General features: G+C 37.8%; 2 protein-coding genes across 3 annotated transcripts; both read right to left on the bottom strand.

Annotated features, from left to right (window-relative positions):
- Positions 1-1916: 1916 nt before the first annotated feature.
- On the bottom strand, positions 1917-17028 carry arhgap11a (Rho GTPase activating protein 11A). 2 transcript variants are annotated; one of them, XM_039669387.2, is made up of 12 exons: positions 16575-17028; positions 15478-15548; positions 14210-14306; positions 13866-14122; positions 13349-13512; positions 12649-12789; positions 11638-11712; positions 10040-10213; positions 8132-8261; positions 6342-6450; positions 5331-5469; positions 1917-3133 (listed from the first exon to the last, which is right to left on the bottom strand). In XM_039669387.2, the coding sequence occupies exons 1-12, from the start codon at positions 16692-16694 to the stop codon at positions 2046-2048; spliced, it is 2565 nt and encodes an 854-aa protein (XP_039525321.2). In that variant the 5' UTR covers positions 16695-17028; the 3' UTR covers positions 1917-2045. The 2 variants fall into 2 exon arrangements, with proteins under 2 accessions (XP_039525321.2, XP_039525322.2); XM_039669388.2 differs by lacking the exon at positions 11638-11712.
- Positions 17029-17800: 772 nt separating this feature from the next.
- actc1b (actin alpha cardiac muscle 1b) lies at positions 17801-22827 on the bottom strand. The gene is made up of 8 exons (XM_039669389.2): positions 22756-22827; positions 22132-22279; positions 20519-20758; positions 20355-20439; positions 19503-19664; positions 19218-19409; positions 18956-19137; positions 17801-18040 (listed from the first exon to the last, which is right to left on the bottom strand). Exons 2-8 carry the CDS (start codon positions 22258-22260, stop codon positions 17897-17899), a joined length of 1134 nt encoding a protein of 377 aa, XP_039525323.1. The 5' UTR covers positions 22261-22279; positions 22756-22827; the 3' UTR covers positions 17801-17896.
- Between the last annotated feature and the right edge of the window lie 655 nt (positions 22828-23482).

Raw genomic sequence — 23482 nt, 5'->3', positions numbered from 1 at the left:
ACTTTTAAAGACTTTTTTCCTCTATTATATATATATATATATATATATATATATATATATATATATATATATGTGTGTGTGTGTGTGTGTGTGTGTGTGTGTGTGTGTGTGTGTGTGTGTGCGTGTTATCTCTCACTTCATAGAGATCAATCCATTAACCAGCGCTGCCAGGCATGGGATACTATCCTTAAACTTCCTTATTAAAACTGATTTTTCCATGAATATATGATTGACCTGAAGAATGAAAGCTGTATTACATAGCCTACTTATTATAAACTTAATATCATGCTCATAACCCTACATCTCAGATTAGTTTGTTTTTTAGCTAAAAAAAAAAAAAAAGTTCAATTCAATGGCTGTTTTTAAAAGTTTTACAGGACTTCCATTTATAAAAATGCCAAATTCAAGTACTTCAAGCACCATGTACAAACCCTGTTAAATGTTTTGGTAGCAACAGCGCCAAAATATAACAAATGCAATGCTTTAAAACTATCTGAAATTTTAACCCTTTTCATTAATTCCAAAATTGTTTACTTTATGTGAAATCATCAAACTCTTGTAGTATAGTAAACAATAAAGTCAGTGATCTCTCTGTTTAGTGCATTATTAGTAAAATGCGGATGTTTTGCAGACGAATCATTCAAAATATGCCATAGACTAATGAACTTTAATACTGACTGAACCATGGCCCTGTTGAACAAAGTGCGCCACCAGGTGGTGAAGAAAGAAACTTCAAAAACATCAGTTAAACAGAGTTTAGTTGGCACAAAAAGCAAAACATGTTTACAAACAAGTGAAAAATAACAGCATTGAGGATCACATATGACCATAATACTGCTTAACATAACACACATTTCCTTGAGTTGCACCTTGAATGTTGTCTTTAAGGCCTTACAATATATAAATAAAGGTAAATATTAAGACACCTTCCAATTCCAATCTAATTCACAAGCATCCATTTTCACTCTAAACACAATTATGATCTATTCTCACAGACACGAATAACTTTCATAGACTCGTCTTTTCACTTACAGCAAAACACTCAAACAAGATCAGTATCAAGGCTAGAGTGCAATCAGTTCGAGATCTAAAAAAATCACAGGATGGGTCGGAAATGTTTCGCTGCTCATGCATTTGAGTTCGGCTTTCAAACCAAACGAAGCAAAACCTGAAATCCAAACTGATAATGTAATGACTAAAAAAATGATCGCACCATTCACCTGTTAACCAAAAGCTCACTGCAGTAAAATAAATTAAGACCCCTGAATATACGAGTTCAAAAGCGTCCGCAGAAAAAAAGCATTTAAAGAGTAGATCATTTTTGAATAAAAATTTCCTGATAATTTATTCACCCCACATCATTCAAGAGATATCCGTGTCTGTCGAAGAACTTCGAGGAACACACTCCAGGATTTCTCCATATAGTGACTTCAGTGGGGTCCAACGGGTCCAGATGTGAGTTTCAAAGTCTCGACACGATCCAGCCGAGGAATAAGAGTCTGATCTAGACAAACCAGCCCACATTTAGAACAAAATACACATTTATATACTTTTAACCACTAATACTGGTCTTGCACGCCCACAAATTCACGCATTACGTAATCAGGTTGAAAGGTCAATCTCATTTTCTCCAACAACAAAATCGTCCAACACTGATCTACCTTTTATTTATTTTGACTTGGTCTTTGCAGGTTCGGTTTGTAAACCCTGGGTCGGTTCTTACGCCTACGTCACGCTTGACCTTTCGTAATGTGTGTCGCATAACAGCTCGTGCAAGACCAGCATTAGTGGTTAAAAGTATATAAATGTGTATTTTTTTCTAAATGTCGGCTGTCTTGTCTAGATCAGACTCTTATTCCTCGGCTGGATCGTATCGAGACTTTAAAACTCACATCCGGACCCGTTGGACCCCATAGAAGTCACTATATGGAGAAATCCTGGAGTGTATTCCTCAAAAAACCTTCATTTCTTTTCCACAAAAGAACGAAAAACATGAACATCTCGGATGATGTGGAAATTTTAATCTACTCCTTTAACACTAGATCTTATATATCGATGGGCTTCAGCGCCGACAGCAGTTTGACCTCAGCGAGAGGGTTTCTGGGTGAACCTCGATAGCGATTAGTCTCGTTTCCAGACACTTCCAGCAGAACAGACTTGGGATGTTCATTTGTGCGTTTGGTCTTTGCTGCCTTATTGGTGACGTCTTCCAGCGTTGCGTGTCTAACCTTCGTTTTCTTCGGAGGAACTGGAGGTTTGGGTTTAGCAAACGTCGAATGCAGAGCGCTTTCTAAACTCACAGCCTTTATCTGAGTCGCAGCGGCACACCAACCCATCCGGACCTCTTTCCGACTCCCAACCAAAGAGTTTAACCGTCTCACGGACTGTCGAACCGGCGTGCGCTGGAACTTCATCGGGGATCGCATCACTTTAGCTTTGGGCGAATCCAACGTCATCATGTTGAACCGTTTAATCTGCTCGGCCACTTTCATCCAGCGAGCTTCGGCGCCACTGGGAATGCCATCAGTCTCGTTTCCCAATGATGACGTGCTGGTGTTCGTTTGCGCTCTCGATCCGTACGGAGTTGATTGGATCGGTATGGAAGAGTCTGGTCTGAAAGCAACGGGACTTTGCATGTCTAAAGCGTCGATTAACTGACTGCATTCTGCAGGACAGCAATCCTTGCTTTCGTTTTCCAACCAGAGAGACTCGTTAAGACTGGTTTCCCCAAACCGGGTCGTTCCGCTATCAAACAAAGCGCTGTCGATGTGTAGAGGAGACAAAGGAGCGATCTCGATGTGTCCGAATGTCACGTTGTGCTCCTCAGACACTGATTTGTGTGAGGTCTCCGAGGAGTTGTGCTGGTTCTGTGTGATGATGCTGTGAAGGTCACTGCCAGACTCACCGAACGCTCGTTTGATTTTCAGTAGGGTCGATCCGGACCGCTCTTCGCTGAACGACTCCTCGACGCTGAGGATCTTGGGAAGGTCGTTGACCGCCAGAGGTTCGGTTTTCGAGAACGAATCCGTCGGGCCGACATCAGGAGTGTCTCGACCCCATGAGCTCCGGTGGGTTATTGATTCACACCGAGGGGTCAAGAGGTCATCCTCCGATTTACTGAGAAACGTTGAGCCTGTCAAACAAACGTGGACGATAGAAAACTGAAATTATACACCGCTTCTGAAAGAATCTCTTCTGCTCAACAAGCGTGCGTTAATAAATACACTAAAATAACTTTCAGTTAAAATGATGCTTTATTTAAAGGTGTCTTTGATACACTGTAACTTTTAATTTAAGTACATGTACTTACTATATAGGGTTAGGTGCATGTAATTCTGCATCATTTATAGTTTTTACTACATGTAAGACACTAAAATAAAGTGCCATCCAAAATTACAATTTTAGTGCTAAACTATGCATATGTACATGATGCTTTTTTATTCAGTTTATTAATAATTTATGCAATTTACGACATTATATTTGTTCGTTTAAATGTTAAGCACTTTATTTCAGTAAAGTTATTTCATCACTTTGAATAAAATTTTAAAACAGGGCATTAATATTTTGCTGATTGAGCCCTCTTGTGGCCAAGAGCTGTTTAGTCCTCACTGAAATATGCCTTTTATAATATAAAATGTATTTTTGTAATATTTAAGTAAAAAAAATAGCATTTAGTTTCAGCCATTTTGATAGCCTTAATGTGACTATAGTAAAGTGTAATTTATTCCTGTGATCAAATCAATCATTACAGTCTTCAGAGTCACATGACCCTTCAGAAATCACTCTAATATGAGGATCTGATGATCAACAAACATTTATGATTATTATCAGTGTTAAACGGTGGTCCTGCTTCAGATCTGTGTGGAAACAGTCATACACCACCATTCAAAAGTGAGGTAAGATTTAAACAAACAAAAAACAAAGTTATATTTTTATTCATCAAGGATGCATTAAATTGATCAAAAGTGACAGTAAAGACATTTATAATGTTACACAAGATTCTATTTAAATGCTGTTCTTTAGAGCTTCAAAGAATGTTCAAAGAATCCTGAAAATCAAATGAATTAATTTCCATAATAATCTGAACTGTTAATGTATCTTGATCAACATATTAGAGTGATTTCTGAAGGGTCATGTGACACTGAAGACTGGAGTAATGATTGATTTGATCACAGGAAAAAATTACACTTCACTATATATTCACATAGAGAACAGATGATTTATATTATATTATAATAAACTGAGCTTTTAATAAGCAAAGAGACGTAAAGTAGAAGAAATAAAATAGCCCACAGCTTTAAATATCAACATGAAAAAGCTTTTGCATCCAATTTTTCTTCTGAATTAAAACACAGCATTCAATTAGAAAAATAATAATGAAGACTGAGATGTGACTTTATCCATGAGCAATAGATGGTCAGAGTGGCTGCAGGTCCTTAAAGTTTTATTAATAAGAGGCCTTCAATTATTAAAAGGTCTTAAATATTTCTGGTCACGTTACCGCTGTGTCTCCCGTCAGACGAACCTAGTGTCCATCAGATAACCAGTGAAGCTTCGATTCACGAAAATGATTCAGATTTTATCACATAAACAGCGATTGATAATGATAATGTGTTCCTGGTGAGACTCGCCGTCTCTTTGAGAGACTTTAAAGTGAGAAATTAAAACAAACGATCATAACACACATAAAAAAAAAAATCAATGTTCACAACGTTGATTTTTTTATTTTCAACGTGATATTGTAGAGTAACATAACATGGCGGGAGCTATTGTGCTGCATATTCTCACGATTGCAAATGTGATTTTAGTTCAAGTAGTTAATATTAAATTACTTAGGTTTAACATTAAATATTACATATACGTTTGTGTATTTCCACCACAGATTTGGTCTTAAATTTCATTCAAAATGTAATTAAAAAGGTCTTAGTCTTAAATGTAACTTGTTTATATCTGTAGACACCCTGACGGTGTAGTTTTTCTCGACTTGACGCCCGCAGAAAAGGTAGTTTCAGATTAGTTTTCTTAGGAATGACATGCACTGATGAATCAATCAATCAATCAAATCACACCACAGCAATCAATCAAAACTAACTTTATCTGGACAATAACTTGATTCTAGATCTGCCTTAAAGCCTAAACACTCTCTGTTACTGTAATCTCCTGTTATCACTGTAAAGCTGCTGTGAACTCTATATATAGTTAAAAGCGCTGTATAGATGAAGACTTGATGAATCTTTCATAATGAGATCAAAATGGGGTCAATTTTGATTTTTACATTTTTCTGCAACCGTGTAGGAAAAGTTTTTTAAATAAAAACCCAAAATACTGACCTTTCGATGGGCTCTTCTTCAAAACAGTCGGACTCAACTCCTTGGTGAAGTGAAAACCAGTACCGCTCTCTTGTGTTGCAAGCCGCCACCCTATGACCTCTGACCCCTTTGGCCCCAGTTGTGAATGTGTAATGAGGTTCTGTTGAAATACAGGCAGCTTCTTTTTACTCTCTTTGGTTTGTGATTGTTTGACTCATCATGTCAGTGTTGAATTATGATAATGCTTAACTGAAAAATAAAAAATAAAAATACTGATTTTTGGTCAATCATCTTTTTTTATTTGAGCATATATATATGCATGCATAAAATAATGACCATGTCAATAATGGCAAGGAATAACCCAAAACCACAAGGATGCATTTTAATGAGAAATGACAACGTTAAAAATTGTAAATATTAATATTTGTTTCCTCTTAAAACATTTTATTACTCTACAAGTATTTTTAGTAATATCAGGTTCTTAAATAAAATTTCCTAAAATCACAATGCTACAACATGTGCAATATTAAGCAAATCAGACAACACAAATATTAGAACAAACAAACAATCACATCACATCCATAATCATAGTGTCATAAATCTTAGCAACGGGTAAAACCATCATTTTCTTGAACGCTTAAACACTTTAAAGCACCAGATCAATCATACTCCAGCGGTCGAGCTCAGAGCCTTTCTTATTTTTTTCCCATAAAATGCACGAGTTAAACTCTCAAACCAAGGCAGTTAAATAACACATGAAAAGATTGTGATGATTATTGCTATATTCCCAGTCCTCATTAATAGCAGCATGTGCCAACACTAAACCGCCACTAGATGGAGCCAGACATCAACGTGGCATAACAAAACTCCTTAATTCTGTTTACCAAGTGCTAATTACTCACCCATTAATATGTATTAATACATGAAAAATTAGATGCACATTATAAGCATGCAAATCAGGGTTGCGCAGAAAAGATGGTGGATTGTTCAGTCTCTGGTGGATGTTGACAGAGGTGATGTTTCTGAACTTACAGACTCGCGGCTGGATTTGCCCAGACTGAAGCGCAGACGCAGGGATTTCCTCACTGGCTCTTTCTTGGCGGCTCTGGGAGAGAAACAGCCGGCCTTCCCCGACTCGACTCTGGAGGCAACAAGAGGCCAATCACAGTGAGAAGGTTATTACACTTATTTCACTAATCTCATTACATTGCTTAGAATAAACCATTTAATACGAGACACTACAGGCGAATAGGGTACTTTAACTAGCAGATATCACCGTGAAACCAGTTGATTACCAACATTAAGATGAGAAAAAAAATTACACATTTCTGTAATTTAATATTTAAATATGCAAATTAAATAAAAAAATTAATTAAAAAATGCATTATCCAATTAAATGTGCTAATTTGCATATTTTAAAATAATTTGTATCAATTTTAGAATTCTGAGTATTGGATAAAGCCAGGTTCAAAATTCTTTTTTTTTCATTGAGTTCACATTACAGAAACTACAGAGGGATTTAAGGATATCTACTTTTGTTATCCTGTAAATCAGAATATACAGTAAATAGCCTTAAAAAAAAGATTTCACCATGTTTTTCGGAATAAAATATTATATAAATCAGGCTATGAATATTAAATTTACAAGTCCCTCTGTAAATGTCTTGAGAATATAACGGAGTATGAGAGAAAAATCATTTTGAGAAAACAGTCTCATTAGCCAATGAGATTAAATCCCCGTTTTACGCTCACGATTGGTTGCTGATAAGAAGGAAATGACCATATTTGGGTGTGTGTGATGACACGGACGTGCAGATCGCGGAGCAGCGGGATGATTTTTAACGGCAACTTTTGATGAATTTATGAGAAATTACAAACGCAAACAGACAAAGCGTCATAAAATAAAGACCTAAATGTGCATTTTGTAATTTCTTTTCACCTCAAGTATGAAAGAAGACTTGTTATTGAAGACAAATATCCCAAAATTGACAGTGAGAAAAACCCGTTTTTGCCTGCCGTTTTGCACATCTCGCCCTTTTGTGGCCTCAGGAGACGAGCAAAAGCTTTTTCCTCCTTAATAAAATTATTACATACTGGTATTTCCATTTGTTTTATAATATAATTTGCATATTCGTATTAATATTTAAGTAAAAAAAAAAAATCTAATTCAGTTTCAGCCATTTTGACAGCTTTAATGTGATGAAGTGTAATTTATTCCAGCGTTCAAATCAATCATTACTCCAATCTTCAGTGTCACATGATCCTTCAGAAATCACTCTAATATGAGGATCAAGAAACATTTATGATTATTATTAAGGTGATCAAGTCGTATTTTACAATTTTGGCGTACTTCGCATTGAGAAAAGGTCTGATGGGGTTTATGAGATGAGCTGCAGTGTTCATTTTGCGTGAAAAGATTTTCATAAATGTGAGCGTCACCACAGAACCACACTCGAGTCGCACGGGTGTATCTGTGGCGATAGCCAACAATACATTATATGGGTCAAAATTATTGATTTTTCTTTTATTCCAAAAATCATTAGGACATTAAGTAGAGATCATGTTCTATGAAGATATTTTGTACATTTCCTACCATAAATATATATAAATAAAGTGGATGCAGCAAAATCGCAAACATAAATGCACAACTTTAAAGGCGATTTTCTCAATGTTTTGATTTTTTTTTGCTTCCTCAGATTCCACATCTTCAAATATTGTCCTATCCTAACAAACCATACATCAATGGAAAGCTTATTGGTTCAGCTTTATATGATGTATACATCTCAATTTAAAAAGAAATGAAGATGAGAATGTGTGTTGTACCTGTTGACACTGCGGTCTCTGCGTCGCCGGCTCTTCCTCCGGGCAGAACTGCAGGACAGACGAGAGTTCCTGCCCACAGAGGACAGAAGACCACCGCGAGACGAGTCCAGAGCCGCGCCGGCACTGTGTGCTGAGAGAACGCCACAGGGAACAGGTCAATAAGGTACCAGACGCTGTGCTGTATCGTGAATGGGTCCCGGCTGAAGGGCCTTGTTAGCACGACTTACTCACGATACAGCACTAGCCTCGAGTACCTTATTGCTTTTATACTACGCTTACCACACAATATAAATATTAAAGCTGAAAAATATGCATCTATGCAACTTTCATGAAGTAAAATCACTAAAAGTATCATAAAATTATTCCTATTGGAAACCCACAGCCTTAGTTGAAGTTAGGACACCAGTGGGGTTGTCCTAAAGTTACGGAATTTTTTAGGATTTGTTGAAGTTAGTAAGCTTCTTTAATACCCTTTTCCTGTAGTTAAGGTAAGATTATGCACTTAAGAAAAGTCATTTTGACCCCATTTACACCTGGTATTAAAATGCGATCTGTATCCAGATAAGTTATCCGGATAATAAGTACTGATTCCATTTACACCTGGCCACATAAATGTGTTTTTGCAAAACGGATATAAATCCGATCTTAAACTCCCGCGTTATGAGCTATATTTCGTTATGAGCAGATATGAGCTGCATTTCGTTGTTCATCAGCTAATTTCCAAATCAAAGACATCAATAAGAGAGTTGGCAACAGCGCTGGTAAGATAATTTCGTTTCTTTACTTGAAGATGAAGCGTCTGTGACTTACTTTCACTTTTATTTGCGATGTTTGTTGGCTCGATGAATAGACGCTCAGCTGCTCATTTGCGGTGATGAGGGATGCGTGTCGCAGTAGAGCCGTCATATCGGACAATAACATGACATAAAGCCTATATAAGGGCCGGTTCACATATCGCGTCTTTTGCGCGCTCAAGTTCGTTATTTCAAATGTAGCCGCGCGGTATGCGCGCTCATAATGGAAGCGACGCGGTCGCGGTGCGACGCGCTCGTTTTTTCCAGGCGCGTCCGCGCCGCATCGAGATAAAAACATCTCAACTTTTCAGAATGCCGCAAACGCACCGTAGGTCACGTGACACGAACCAACCAATCAGCTTCCTCGCCATTTTTGTTACCTCTTCTTAAAATATAACCAAACTGGTCCTTGTCCACTCTGAAATAGGCTTTGAACCTCCCATTGTCCAGGCGGAGTTCCTGAATCAGCTGGTGAAATTCCCCATGGTTCTTGCATTTTTGTAGCCTAGTATGGGGTGCACCCAAACACTGCGGCGTTTTTTAACTTTTCTGAGTAAATAAATCTTGTAACAGAGTTACAGCAAGGGTTTTTCGGTGGTGGAAATCCATTGCTGAAATTTCCTTCATATAATGGAGAGCGCAGCTGATGGTTGCTTAGCAACGACAGACGCCTCCGGAGTGCAACCGCCCTAGCGCTTCTTTGGAAAAAGGAGAACGCGTGCGCCTAGCGTTTTCTACGCGTTTTTAGGCGCGATATGTGAACGGCCCCTAACAAGGCAGCTCACTCGTTTATTTTTTGCCTTTTTGGGAGGAGTAAAATATACATATGTGGTTTCAACAACCAGATTGCGTTCACACCTAGTAAAGATCCGGACACAATGCGAGCCAGACTACCTCCAGATGTGGTCAGGCAGATCCGATCACAACGCATTTACACCTTGCATTAACATGCGTTTTTTATTATCCGGATAACTTATCTGGAAACAGATCGCATTTTAATACCAGGTGTAAATGGGGTCTTTGTTAATGGTTACCAAACAGATAAGATAGGATTCTAAAGTTACATTACGTCCATATTTTTTTACAGTCTATGCCAATATGTCATGGAGCTCACCTGATCCAGGTGTAGACGCTCCTCCAAACAGAGCGTTGGGGAACAGCTCCAGGCCCAGGTTCTTCTTGATGGACCTGCGCTTCTTGTTGGAGAAGCCATGAGTGTGTGCCGACTCCAGCGGGAGCTTACGCTTGGAGTTCGGCGTTACGATGACCGGAGTGGCCATGGAGAAAACTGAAGGAAAAAGACACGAGTTCACTCAACGAGTTATTGAAGGAGATTCACGTAATTCTTCCATACGAGCTCAGGCTATAGAGTCGATACAAGGGAATTAAGCTCGAGCCAGAAGCGTCAGATTGACAAGCAAAGATGTGCGTGCGCGACTGAGAATAGAGCAGAAATCATTTAACCCTTGTGCGACCTTATGGACTTTTCTTTTATCGTTCTGCCTGTGTTCGTGCCAACTACATACATTTTGGCACAGGTGTGCATTACATTGGAATTTTACTATTTCAACCAGGTTAACGGCCAAACAAACTTACTGAGAGCTAATTTTTGAAATATCAAACTCAAATTTAGAACATATTTAGATTCATGGGTTTGATTTTTCTAGCTCAACATATAGTTAACAAATGTTACTTATTAAAATGTATTTTTTTACAACAGTGAAAATGTTGTTTCAACCCCGTAAGACCTTCGTTCATCTTCGGAACACAAATTAAGATATTTAAGATATTAAGATCGCTCCATAGGCTTCTTGAGGGAATGACTCTTGCTGGCCTCGAAAAGTCATTAAAGACATCGTTAAAATAGTCCAAGTGACTACAGGGGCTCAATCTTAACTTTATCAAACGACTAGAACACTTTTGTGCGCAAAAAAACAACAAAAATAACGACTTTATTTCAACTATTCACTTCCTTCTCCATGAGCCTGTAGTCAGTTAACGTAGTGTGATTGCGTAAAGCTACGTCACACGAAGGCTCACTATTGGCCGACGCTGGTCATGTGTGTGTGATGCGTGTGACGTACAATAACAGAAGCTTACGCTATTAAACTAGTAACCTGACTCGCGCAGAGGGAGAAATAAACCAATAGTTGAAATAAAGTCCTTATTTTTGTTGTTTTTTTGCGCACAAAAGTGTTCTCGTCGTTTGATAAAGTTAAGATTGAGCCCCTGTAGTCACTTGGACTATTTTAACGATGTCTTTAATGACTTTTCGGGGACAGCAAGAGCCAGTCCCTCAAGAAGCCTATGGAGCGATCTTAATATCTTAAATATCTTAATTTGTGTTGCGAAGATGAACGAAGGTCTTACGGGGTTGGAACAACATGAGGGTGAGTAAATACTGACAGAATTTTCATTTTTGGGTGAACTAACCCTTTAAGTCTGTGCTCCCAAACTTCAGTTTTTATGGCATTTTTGTCCATTGTGGACATATGTGTAACTTTTTTTTTTAATTAAAGCACAAGGGTTAACCAAAAGTAGAGGGAAAATATTCTCACAAGTGCCAAAAGACAAACACTATGCCGTGCCAATATGTGAACAGAGTGTGCAGACACAAAGCCATCTCAAACTCAATTAAGAAACACGTGCTCATTACATTAACGAAGTGAAGACGAGAAACCCTGGAGCGGATCTGATGAGGACGTTACCCACCTGCTCCATCAGACTGAGGGGTATTTGTTGGGGTTCTACTACTTTTAAACCTATTCAGAGCTCCATTTACCACATCTGGAATACAAAACAAACCCACTCAACTAAATGCCTTCAAATCCTTATTACATGCTTCGTACAGAAACTGCTAAATAAAATTCAAGGACTTTAAGCACTACTTTTTTAGTTTTCAAGGACAACAATCGGAGATCTCACTTATTAAACAATGTTTATTATGTTTCAAATTATAAAAAGGTAAATATAGAAATAAATACAACAAAATGGTACAAATAAAGTACAGCACATGCAATAGCTGAAACATTAAAACTGTTTTTTTTCTCCCTTAAAGGGATACTCCACTTTTTTTGTAAATAGGCTCATTTTACCACTCCCCCAGAGTTAAACAGCTGGGTTTGACGGTTTTGAATGTTTTCAGCCGATTTTTTGATATTTAGAAGAATATCAGTAACCACAGAGTTTCTGGTCTCATTGACTTCCATAGTATATTTTTTTTCCTACAATGGAAGTCAATGAGACCAGAAACTCTCTGGTTACTGGTATTCTTCTAAATATCAAAGAATCGGCTGAATGGATTTGAAAACGCTAAAACACGACTGTTTAACTCTGGGGGAGTGGTAAAATGAGCCTATTTCCAAAAAAAGTGGAGTATCCCTTTAAATGTATAATAAACCTGAATAATTAAAGCTGTATCGTATACTTTATTATATGAGCAATATCACGCTCATAGCTAGTGGCTCTATATCAATATCAGATGGGTGTGAAAAGATTGTTTTATCAATAACATAAAACACTATTTTCTAATATAGCGTATTTTCTTCCAATACTCCAAGCACTTTTCAGAAATATGGCTGTTTTCCCAAACTTAAATGTCAAAAAGTCAAATTCAAGCACGAAAACTACTTATTACGAACCCTGTTATTAACCGTAACCACTTCCCTTCAAAGCAGTCATGTGATGAAACTGATCGAATGACCCTTTAGACACGTTTCTTACCTCCTAAACTGCGTCTGTTGCTTTTCTTCAGGTCTGAGTGAGCGTTACTCTCCTCTAGAGACACCGACGCTGGAGAAAACACAGCAGCATCACAACCCAACATGGCTGGAACCTTCTCCATCAGGAACTGAGGAACCGCACCTGTGGATGACAACAACAGGGTTCGCTTCACTGTTCTTATTGCTTTTCTCTGGATTAACCGAGTACATATTAAATGTATCATGTTATATTTACATCAGGGTTTCTCAAACTGGAATTGGTGTCAGTAACACTCCGTTTACTTCCTGTCTCTATGAAGCCCCTCCTCCTGAAAAGCACACTGTGCTCTGATTGGTCGAGCACTTCGAGTGTGTTTGGAAATGCCCCGCCCCTTTCCATAACCGCCAGTTTAACACACTACTAACTAACTCGCCCCTTTATTCTGCGTATAAATTATTATAATGAGGAAAATTGTGACGTGTTCAAAACACTGACACTGATATAGAGGAGAACTCATGATCACGATCACTTTCTCATGATCACACAGCAACATCACACACTAAACACAGATGAAGATGTAAAAAAAAAGTTTAAATCTCAGAGGGACTTCAAGTAAATATCAAGTCTATATTTTATATATGTGTCCAGCTGACTAAAAAAGGTTTAAGAACCCCGTACGGATTAATAGTGATGAAGTGTGTGTGTTAGGGCTTACACACACCCAGGTGTTGAGCGTTCTCTATGAGGCACTGCAGAGCCGCCGCCTGATGCTTCAGTCTCTTCTCCGTGTTGCTGCTCATCTTTTCTCCCCCGTCGCCACAGTGGAAGAGATTCGGCGCAAAGATGACCGAGAGATTACTGCTGTCCATCTTATTCTCAGCACATCTGAAACGAAGGAGCAACACACACACGCATGTGAACACAAAGGAAGTCATTATCTAGTAGTGGTGGAACGGATCACAACACTTACGGTTCAGATCATTTACTGTTTTTGAGCCATGGATCTGACTTTTTGTTTTTACTAAGGTTCAACCCATATTAACTCTTTCACCACCTCTTCTGCATTTAAAATTGTTTTAATGTTTAGAAATTGTCAAGACAAAACACATGCAAATTATAAACTTTCACTCTATGATGGTTAATTTAGAAGTTAATCCACGAATCAAAAGCGTGCTGAAACATGATCAACCGCGACCCTGTTAATTAGCATAACGAGAGATTTGAGCAGAACGGCGTACCGCTGAGAGACGGTCTTCAGGAAGCTGAAGAAGTAGCGCAGCGTGTTGAGATTCCTGTCGGGCAGCACACAGGACAGCAGGACCGTGGCCGAGGTGCGCTCGTCCTCCGAGGGCAGCTCCTGGGCCTTCAGGAAGCCGGCGTGCAGGTCTGTGGTCAGGACCGGCTCGGGAAGCTCCCGGAAGAACTGCTTGAGGAGGCCAGCGATGTCCAGCGGGAGCGCCGTGGGGAGGCCGTCCTCTCCCTGGTCCAGTTTGGCCTGCGGGTCACAGAGACACACACCCGCTGTGTGAGAACACCATCATCAGAGTCTGCAAGAGGAAGTGCAAGAAAGGCCATCACTCACCCGGAGGCTCTTGACCCGCACCACAGAACCGGACTTCCTGAACAGGCCCTCCGTGTCCAAATGATCCATGAGACACGTACAAGCATCGACTATAAAGCTGGAAGACAACAAGACACAAGAACCATATAAATAAAAAACAAACACATTTAAATAAATATACAATAATAATAGTAATGAAATATATGGCACATAAATATATTTATTTTTATTATTTTTTTTAGGTTTTAAGTAAAAAATAATACTACAATATAGGGAAAATACTAGGGCAACAAAAAAAAAAACGTAAATAATAATTAAATTATGGAATATAGGGCAAATAATTAAAATTTAAACCATAAATATAAATAATAAAATAACACTAAAATATGGGAAAATGTTAAATAATTAACATATATTACTATCATTTTATGGGGAAATATAGGGCAAATAAATAAAATATAAAACTAATAAAAATAAACAAGTGATCAAATAATACTAAACTATAGAGAAACAGGGCAAAAATGTAAATAAAAAAATGGTAAAATAGGGGAAATAATTACCATATAAATTATAGTAAAAAGGAAATATTTGGCAAATAAATTACAATAAAATCAAACAACAATATAGGGAAAAACTAAATTAAATAAAATGATGATTATAATAACTTATAGGGCAAATAAAATAATAATTAAATATATGTGAAAAGATTAAGTATTTTTATTAAATAATTTATACACATAGATTTGACTACCATTTTATAGGGAAGTATATAAAATAGATGTACAAATGTAACAAATATATTTATAGGGCAAATATATAAAATAAAAAGGGCATAAATAAAAAAAAGTCATAAAATTTAATTAAAAGAAAATTATATAATTAAAGTAAATGTCCAAAGAATCAGGCAACATTTGGATTTTTTTTTTATTATTATTTTAGTAGGCATATTTTGTTTATGCTTTTACTGCATAGTTAACTGGCCAACTACATTCCACGGCTGAACTGAAAACAACTCAAGATCAATCATGCATGCCTCAGTTTACAGCCATTCGCACCTAGAGATTGCTGTGGGTGTGGTGTGGACATCGTTATGCCTCAAAAGATATTGCAAGTATGTGAAAAATGGTGCCGTGAGAGTTGAGACATGCACTTACAGGCATCGTTCACCCCAACATGAAAAGGTAAAGGGTGACAGAAACCCCTAATTTCATAATCTTTAAGCTCTTACAAACAAACATTAATAAGCATCTGTGTGCAAGCCAGTAAATGTTGGTCTCCCTCAGTCTTACCAGGGTACGTCTCCGTAGTCCAACACGTGACAGTGTGGCAAACCTTCGAGCGCGACGCCAAACACCCTCGCCTAGAAGCACAAGGAGGATCTGTTCAGGTGAGGATAGAGAACTGAACAAGAGAAGCTCTGTGTGTTTGAAAATCAACAGCACTTCCCCTTCACTTACACTGGCATCAAGAAATGCCCACAAATTACTCTCATCATGAGACCAGAATCAAACGGATAAGAGTCTTGTTGTGACTGTTACGCAATTAATCTTTCTATGATTTTGCAACCATAAATGTGATATATATATTAAATGTGTGTATTTTCAACATTAAATGTAACTTTACAGAGTAATGCAGACTGAAGATGCTGAGGTCAAAGGTCATATGGTGCATTTGAGAAAGCCAATTATTATTATTTTTTTCATAAATGCAAAGTCACACACAAGCCATACACACACATCAGCATAGAATAGGTGTTTTGCACTGTAAATGCGTTACTGGAACAATACATTAATAAAGTATTGATTTTTTTTATTTTTAAACATATTTTTGTTTTTAAAGGGATAGTTCACCCAAGAAATTACAATTGTGTCTGTACTTTACATTACCATATGGTTGATGGCACCCATTGACTTCCATTATAGGAAGAAAAATACCATGGAAGTCAATGGGTGCCGTCAACAGTATGCTTAAAAACATTAGCTAATTAAAATACATTCTTGTGTGTTCAACAGAAGAAAGAAACGCATACAGGTTTCGAACAACTTTAGTGCGAGTAAATTATGACAGAATTGTATTTTTTTAGGATGAACTGTCCCTTTAAGATGTGTTGATTCATCTCTTTATTACAGTGAACCACGTGAACAGGAAGTTGATCAACCTTAACAGATGAGAAAAACATTACACAAACCAACTTCAACTACTGAATATTGACCATTAATAATAATACTAAATACACAAAAGTCTGGTTGCGGAGCATTTCAATAATTGTCGAATCAAATAGTTTTCATTCCTGGTTATTGTTAATAAATTTATGGAATCACAATCCTGCACGAAAATTGTTTCTGTCCAGCGTTAATATAATGAATTAGAGGTTTAATAAACTCACCGTGTTCGCCGATGTCTGTTTGTTTCTGTTTTTATTCCAGTTTTTAATTTTAATCCCATAAACGGACCGAAGATGCTGAACTACTGCCAGACGAAGCACATTTCTCTCCAAAACCTTCATAATGACGTCTAAAAATCGTTAAAACGACTCGAAATATGAGGAATATAGATTAAAGCGTGCTTTCAGTTTAAAAACAAGCACAATAAATGTTGTGGATGTGATGAATAAACAAACTGATGGTTAGTTTACTTTTCCTCGACACATTTCAATAAAAACAACCGATCAAAGTCACCAAACGCATCTCATATTAGGTTTCCAGGATGTGCTGCGCGTAAACATAATTTTATAAAATAAAATAATAACATAATTTCGCCATTTAAATCTAGTGTTTGTTTCTGTGTGTCCGCTTGCTTTATTTCCCGTCTTCACAACGGCAGCTAGCTCGGAAAAAGACGTTCAAATTTCGCCCTGGCTACGTCACTCAGGCGTTTCCAGCACTCTGATTGGGTTGCGAGTAGTCACGTGTTGGTTCAGTCTGAGATGACCCCGCCCCCTTGCAGCGTGACACGCGTGATTAATGCCCAGCAGATGTTAAAGCGACAGTGCAACATAATATCACACTCCTTTCCTGAACAACTGCAGCGCCAGTGCTGAAAACTGGAGATTAAAAATAAAGGTTAATTTGACAAACTTTGCAAATCTATTTTATAGTGCTAGGCAACGATTAATCTGTGTATAATTATTGTGTGTATAAATAAATAAACACAAATGCATGTATTTATTTAAGAAATATTTGCATTTATATACTCTATTTATATTTATACATTATTTATATTATATATAAATAACACATTTTTCTTAAATATTGTGTGCATGTGTGTGTACTTATATGTACTATACAATTATACTTTGCCCAGCACTACTATTTTACCATAATGCTAGTTAGTTAGTTAGTTTTGCATTACTGATGCCATACAGTGCACTATATATATATATATATATATAATCTTAGTTTAGGAAACATGTTTTGATATTTTGCATTATGAGTGCATTATATTTTTAGTTTAGGAAACACACTGTGATATTCTTTTAAGAACTTATGTTAACATGGTGGTGCATATAATTATTATCCAGTACCATATCATGTATAGTAACTTGCTTTTACCCCTTTGCATCATTTCTCAAATGCATTGCACAGGCCAGTGATCACTCAAGACACGGTAGTCTATAATCAGTTATCTGTTTTTATTACAACATTACATGTATATACAGTAAAAGAGACAGTACAAATGTACGGCTGAGACTGAGAGATTGTTGTTTGTTTAGAAGCACTTCCTGTGGACGATGGAAGGACCGGCCTCGTCGTACTCCTGCTTGGTGATCCACATCTGCTGGAAGGTGGACAGGGAAGCCAGGATGGAGCCGCCGATCCAGACGGAGTACTTACGCTCAGGAGGAGCAATGATCTGGAGAGAGAGAGAGAGAGATGGGGTTAAACTCTGAGCAACCACTGCATATACACAATATATACTTCAAAAGCATTTCCCTCGGGACATTTTGATCAGAATTGTCATCAAAAGGGGCCAAGACATCAGACTTTTGTTGCACTTGAACCACGAGTACACACACACAAAAAAAAGAATGGATTGGAGGAGTTTTGTATTTGAAATTAAAAAAAGTAACAAATCCTTCCCTCAATTTGACCCCCTTAGAAATGCTTCAGTACACACCGAACATAAAAATGCTCAAAATTCAGACTAGAAATGCTAAAACTTTACCAATAAATGATTTATAATATCTGCCAGCCCATCTAGAGTCATGAAATACCATGTTATATTATTATTTGTCCACAAGAGGTCGACAAAGACTACAAAATGTAAGATATTTAGAGCTGAATTAAAAGTTGTGCATGAAACTGAGAGTTATTTTGAATTTAAGTGGAAAGAATGTGAGGTGAAGTGCTTACATTACTAGTTATTCATTTATATATATGAAGAGTTCAGATGCAAAAGCCTCTAGAATGATAATTTTTATCAAGCTTGTATATTTAAGTTCAGTGACTTCACTTAAATGGCAATGACAATTACCTATTATTGTTATTTAAGTGAAATTACTGAACTTAAATATACAAGTTTGATAAAAATCATCATTAAAAAAGAAAATTTTTAAATGGCATTTAGAGGCTTTTGCATCTGAACTCTTCATATATATATATATATATATATATATATATATATATATAATATAACTAAAAATAAATAATTATTAGGGCTTCGGCTAATTGTCACCCGCGCGGGAAAGACGTGCAAGTTAACAAAGTGGGGGAAAGTTAAACTTTAGCTAATGCATTAATCGCCTGTAAATGTGTGTGTGTGTCTCACCTTGATCTTCATGGTGCTGGGAGCCAGAGCAGTGATCTCCTTCTGCATGCGGTCAGCGATACCGGGGTACATGGTGGTTCCACCGGACAGCACGTTGTTGGCGTACAGATCCTTACGGATGTCAATGTCGCACTTCATGATGCTGTTGTAAGCGGTCTCATGGATGCCAGCGGACTCCATACCTGAGGTGAGAGAGAGAGAAGGTGAGTTTCAGCCCATCACAGGTGAGCACACACCTGAGGAGCAGCGGGAGGACACGCACCGATGAAGGAGGGCTGGAAGAGGGTCTCGGGGCACCTGAAACGCTCGTTGCCGATGGTGATCACCTGGCCGTCGGGCAACTCGTAGCTCTTCTCCAGGGAGGAGGAGGAGGCTGCGGTCGCCATCTCGTTCTCGAAGTCCAGAGCCACATAGCAGAGCTTCTCCTTGATGTCGCGCACGATCTCACGCTCAGCTGTGGAGACGCAACAAGGTGTGTGTGTGTGTTACTTCGCGGCTCTCGCAGCTGATACACACCTGTGGCTGTGCTGTAAGTGTCGCTACTCACCGGTTGTAACGAAAGAGTAGCCTCTCTCAGTCAGGATCTTCATGAGATAGTCAGTCAGATCGCGACCGGCCAGATCCAGACGCATGATGGCGTGGGGAAGAGCGTAACCCTCATATACGGGCACGTTGTGGGTCACACCGTCACCAGCGTCCAGCACGATACCTGAGGACACGCGATCAGACAGGTCAGGTGACGTCAGCGGTGCATCGGTCACGCACACACACAGCAGTGTCGTTCATGGATTCTGAAATGTTTCAGTTGGACGTTCTAACGTTTTGAAATGATACATTTCCAGTCCAGAGAACATTCGAATTTGAAGAATGACGCAATGGAATGTTCATTTAAAGTAGAAGGAAAAAAAGGATGTTTTCACGTGACACGTTCTTAGAATATAATTGTTTAATGAATAACACGGGCTTAGTCAAACATTAATGCTAAGAAATGTGTACAGGATTCCAATTTGATTTTTTTTAATGATAATTTGGAAACGATCCTAATTGAAATCAGGGTTATTACTGTTAACTTAAACCATTTTAAAAAACGTGATGTTGATACTGGAAATATATACAAAAAGTATTATAAGTGCTAACTAACTATCATATTAGATCCTACTGGATTCAAAAAATAAGATTCTACAGGATTTTGATGAAAAAAGGTCTCAAAAGCTTTCACAGGGCGACATATTTTCAAAACGTTGTATAATATGCACTCTGCCCTTTTGCATCTCTAAGATATATGCACCTTTTATGGGTAAATATGCTTTTGAAAGGTTCCCATCCCAATACTTTTTTTAAAACTGATTTGTCTCATTCTGTGTTGTCTAGGAGTGTGTGAAGAGTGTTGGTGACTGACCAGTGGTACGGCCAGAGGCGTACAGGGACAGCACAGCCTGGATGGCCACATACATGGCGGGAACGTTGAAGGTCTCAAACATGATCTGCAAGAGGAAAGACTCGGTGTGATGAAGCCTGTGAGGGTGTGTGAGGCTCGTGTGTGTGTGTAGGTCTCATCCGTACCTGAGTCATCTTCTCCCTGTTGGCCTTGGGGTTGAGTGGGGCCTCGGTGAGCAGGGTGGGGTGCTCCTCAGGGGCCACACGCAGCTCATTGTAGAAGGTGTGATGCCAGATCTTCTCCATGTCGTCCCAGTTAGTGATGATGCCGTGCTCAATGGGATACTTCAGGGTCAAGATACCTCTCTTGCTCTGAGCCTCATCACCGACGTAGCTGTCCTTCTGACCCATGCCGACCATCACACCCTGAGCGAGAGAGCGTAGAGGTTTAGTGAGTCTGATCAACACACACCACACACAAACTTTCATGCACTGCTCACTTCTTAGGGCCATTTGGCTTTTCATAACTGCAGTAATAAGATGCATTCAAATACTCTAACGAGTCAAACGAAATTAAACAAGAAATTGGGAATTTATCCAAATTTGTGTATGTAAGAGAATGTGTTTGACAACGTGTATTTAATGAGGCAATGCATTTGAAAATGCATAATGTATAATGCATCATAAAAGTATTTTAATGCATTAATTATGCCCCGTAATGCATCTACAGTGCAACCGCAGTTATAATACATCATAGCAGAAAGTATAAAACGCGTCAAACAACCAATTTCAGATGTAATGAGTCTGTGAATATTAACGTATTATGCTTTTTAACTTTATTTATGAAACTGTTTAATGCATTATGACTACTTTTATACTGTATTATAGATAAAGGCTTGTTATCCGCATATTTAATTTCGAAAATGCATATTAACACTTTAATGTGTAATCATTGTTTGGTCTCATGAAAAATTGTAACAGTATAGTGCGTTAAAAAAATGCGATATAACAAAGAATCGGAATATTATAATGAATTTTTAACTTTATTTGTGAAAATATGTAATGCATTATGACTCCCTTGATATTGTATTATAGATAAAGGCTTTACGTGTTACCTGTTATCTAATTATATTTAATTAGACTATGCTTTCGAAAACATTTAATGTATAATGCATTATGAAAGTGTTTTAATGCATTAATTATGCCTTGTTATGCATCTTATAACGCATTGTTTGGTCTCATGAAAAATTGTAACAGTATAGTGCGTTAAAAAATGCGATATAACAAAGAATCTGAATATTATAATGAATTTTTAGCTTTATTTGTGAAAATATGTAATGCATTATGACTCCCTTGATATTGTATTATAGATAAAGGCTTTACGTGTTACCTGTTATCTAATTATATTTAATTAGACTATGCTTTCAAAAACATTTAATGTATAATGCATTATGAAAGTGTTTTAATGCATTAATTATGCCTTGTTATGCATCTTATAACTTATTGTTTGGTCTCATGAAAAATTGTAACAGTAGTGCATTAAATCTGAATTGAATATTACAATGAATTTTAACTTTATTTGTGAAAATATGTAATGCATTATGATGCACATTATGACTACCTTTATAATGCATTATAGATAAAAGTGCATATTTGATTATATAATGCATTAATTTGCATATTTAATATCAAAAAACGTATTGCAATTCTTACAGTAATCATTATAGTGAAATCTAATGATATCAGTGGTGTGTTTGAGTGTATCCCCTGTGTTATCGTTGTCTGCAGAAGTGTTGCACCTGGTGACGGGGTCTTCCAACGATGGAGGGGAACACAGCACGGGGAGCGTCATCTCCGGCAAACCCAGCCTTGACCAAGCCAGAGCCGTTGTCACACACAAGGGCGGTAGTTTCCTCGTCGTCGCACATGGTTGGTTTTCTGGATGGTCTGAGAAAGAAGCATCACACAGTCAGACACACACACACACACACACACGCTGTTCTACAGTTAAACCATGACCTAACGCTGCCAGAAACACGTGTGAACCCATGGAGGGTCACTGAAACCAAACCCTGCAGCTCAAGACTAATGCCAAAGAAAGGCAGGAGTTTAACAGGCGCTCTATTTAGGGCTCCAAGTCTTCTCACTTTCTCCAGTCGCAGCTGTCAGTGCACTCTCTAGTTTCATTCATGCACTACGTGTTGCCTGGAAAACACTGAAGTGCATTATTGTCACAGCTCTGTCACAAAACCAAGAATAACCAGAACTGGAGTGGCAGAACCGTGACAATTATCAAATCAAAACCTAAGATTATCCGCTCCAACACAAATGGTAAAGTCGCTGTTATCCGCTCTCGCACTCTAACTAGCTCTGGAAGATCTGAGGAAATATCGGATGCAGAAGTCGACGTTCGCTGGACTCACCAAGTTGTTATCACAAGACTGATGCTTCCACTGGGACAGAGAGAGAAGGTGAGCAGGGCCTTTAAATACGAGCGGCTCCTGGGGGCCGGGGCGGGGCCTGGGGTTCACACAAGCCCAAATAAGAGCAGCAAGAAAAAATAAAAACCAGAAAATAACCCCCTCCACCCCTGAATCTGAATCTGATCTCCACGGGCCCTAAAATTAAGAAACCCTTAAGAGCACCAGTCATCCACTCGCCAGATTTCTGGGTAAAATTAAGATTATATAATATAATAACAGATATTCGACACAATAGTAATTATATATATATAGTTTAAACCACATTTAAAGTGGATCAAAATCTTTCACCAAAGTTGTATATGAATTTTGAACATTACACATTACAACTTTGATTCACTTTTTTGATCCACTTCAAATGTTGACTACTGCATGTATGTATATATATATATATAAACTTTTTTAATCCACCTTAAATGTTGACTACTGCACATATATATTTATTTATTTATTTATATTTATATATTACTTATATATTATATTTTTAATAATAGTTATTATTTGACATGTTTTCATCACACAATAGCCAACTTTGTTTTCTTGCATATCTCAGGCAAATATTATTTAATTTTTTTAAAAAATACATAAACAACTGTAATGTGCATGTTTTGTGCATTTATAATATCGTCCCTTTTTAAGTGCTTTTCATTGGATGAGATGCGGAAATGTT

Source organism: Pimephales promelas, chromosome 15 (assembly GCF_988280905.1).
Source record: "Pimephales promelas chromosome 15, fPimPro1.hap1.1, whole genome shotgun sequence".
Classification (NCBI taxonomy): Eukaryota; Metazoa; Chordata; class Actinopteri; order Cypriniformes; family Leuciscidae; genus Pimephales; species Pimephales promelas.
This window is presented reverse-complemented; position numbering and strand designations above follow the sequence as displayed.

Bases quoted from the DNA above. Each gene is read 5' to 3' on its own strand.
- arhgap11a (XM_039669387.2), bottom strand. From the start codon at position 16,694: ATGAAGGTTTTGGAGAGAAATGTGCTTCGTCTGGCAGTAGTTCAGCAT. The intron at 14,307-15,477 runs GTAAGACTGAGG...GTTGTCTTCCAG, and splicing joins GACTACGGAGACGTACCCTG to CTTTATAGTCGATGCTTGTA. The intron at 6,451-8,131 runs GTACAACACACA...TGTTGCCTCCAG, and splicing joins AGAGACCGCAGTGTCAACAG to AGTCGAGTCGGGGAAGGCCG.
- actc1b (XM_039669389.2), bottom strand. From the start codon at position 22,260: ATGTGCGACGACGAGGAAACTACCGCCCTTGTGTGTGACAACGGCTCT. The intron at 20,440-20,518 runs GTACGGATGAGA...TTCCTCTTGCAG, and splicing joins ACAGGGAGAAGATGACTCAG to ATCATGTTTGAGACCTTCAA. The intron at 18,041-18,955 runs GTGAGACACACA...CTCTCTCTCCAG, and splicing joins CCAGCACCATGAAGATCAAG to ATCATTGCTCCTCCTGAGCG.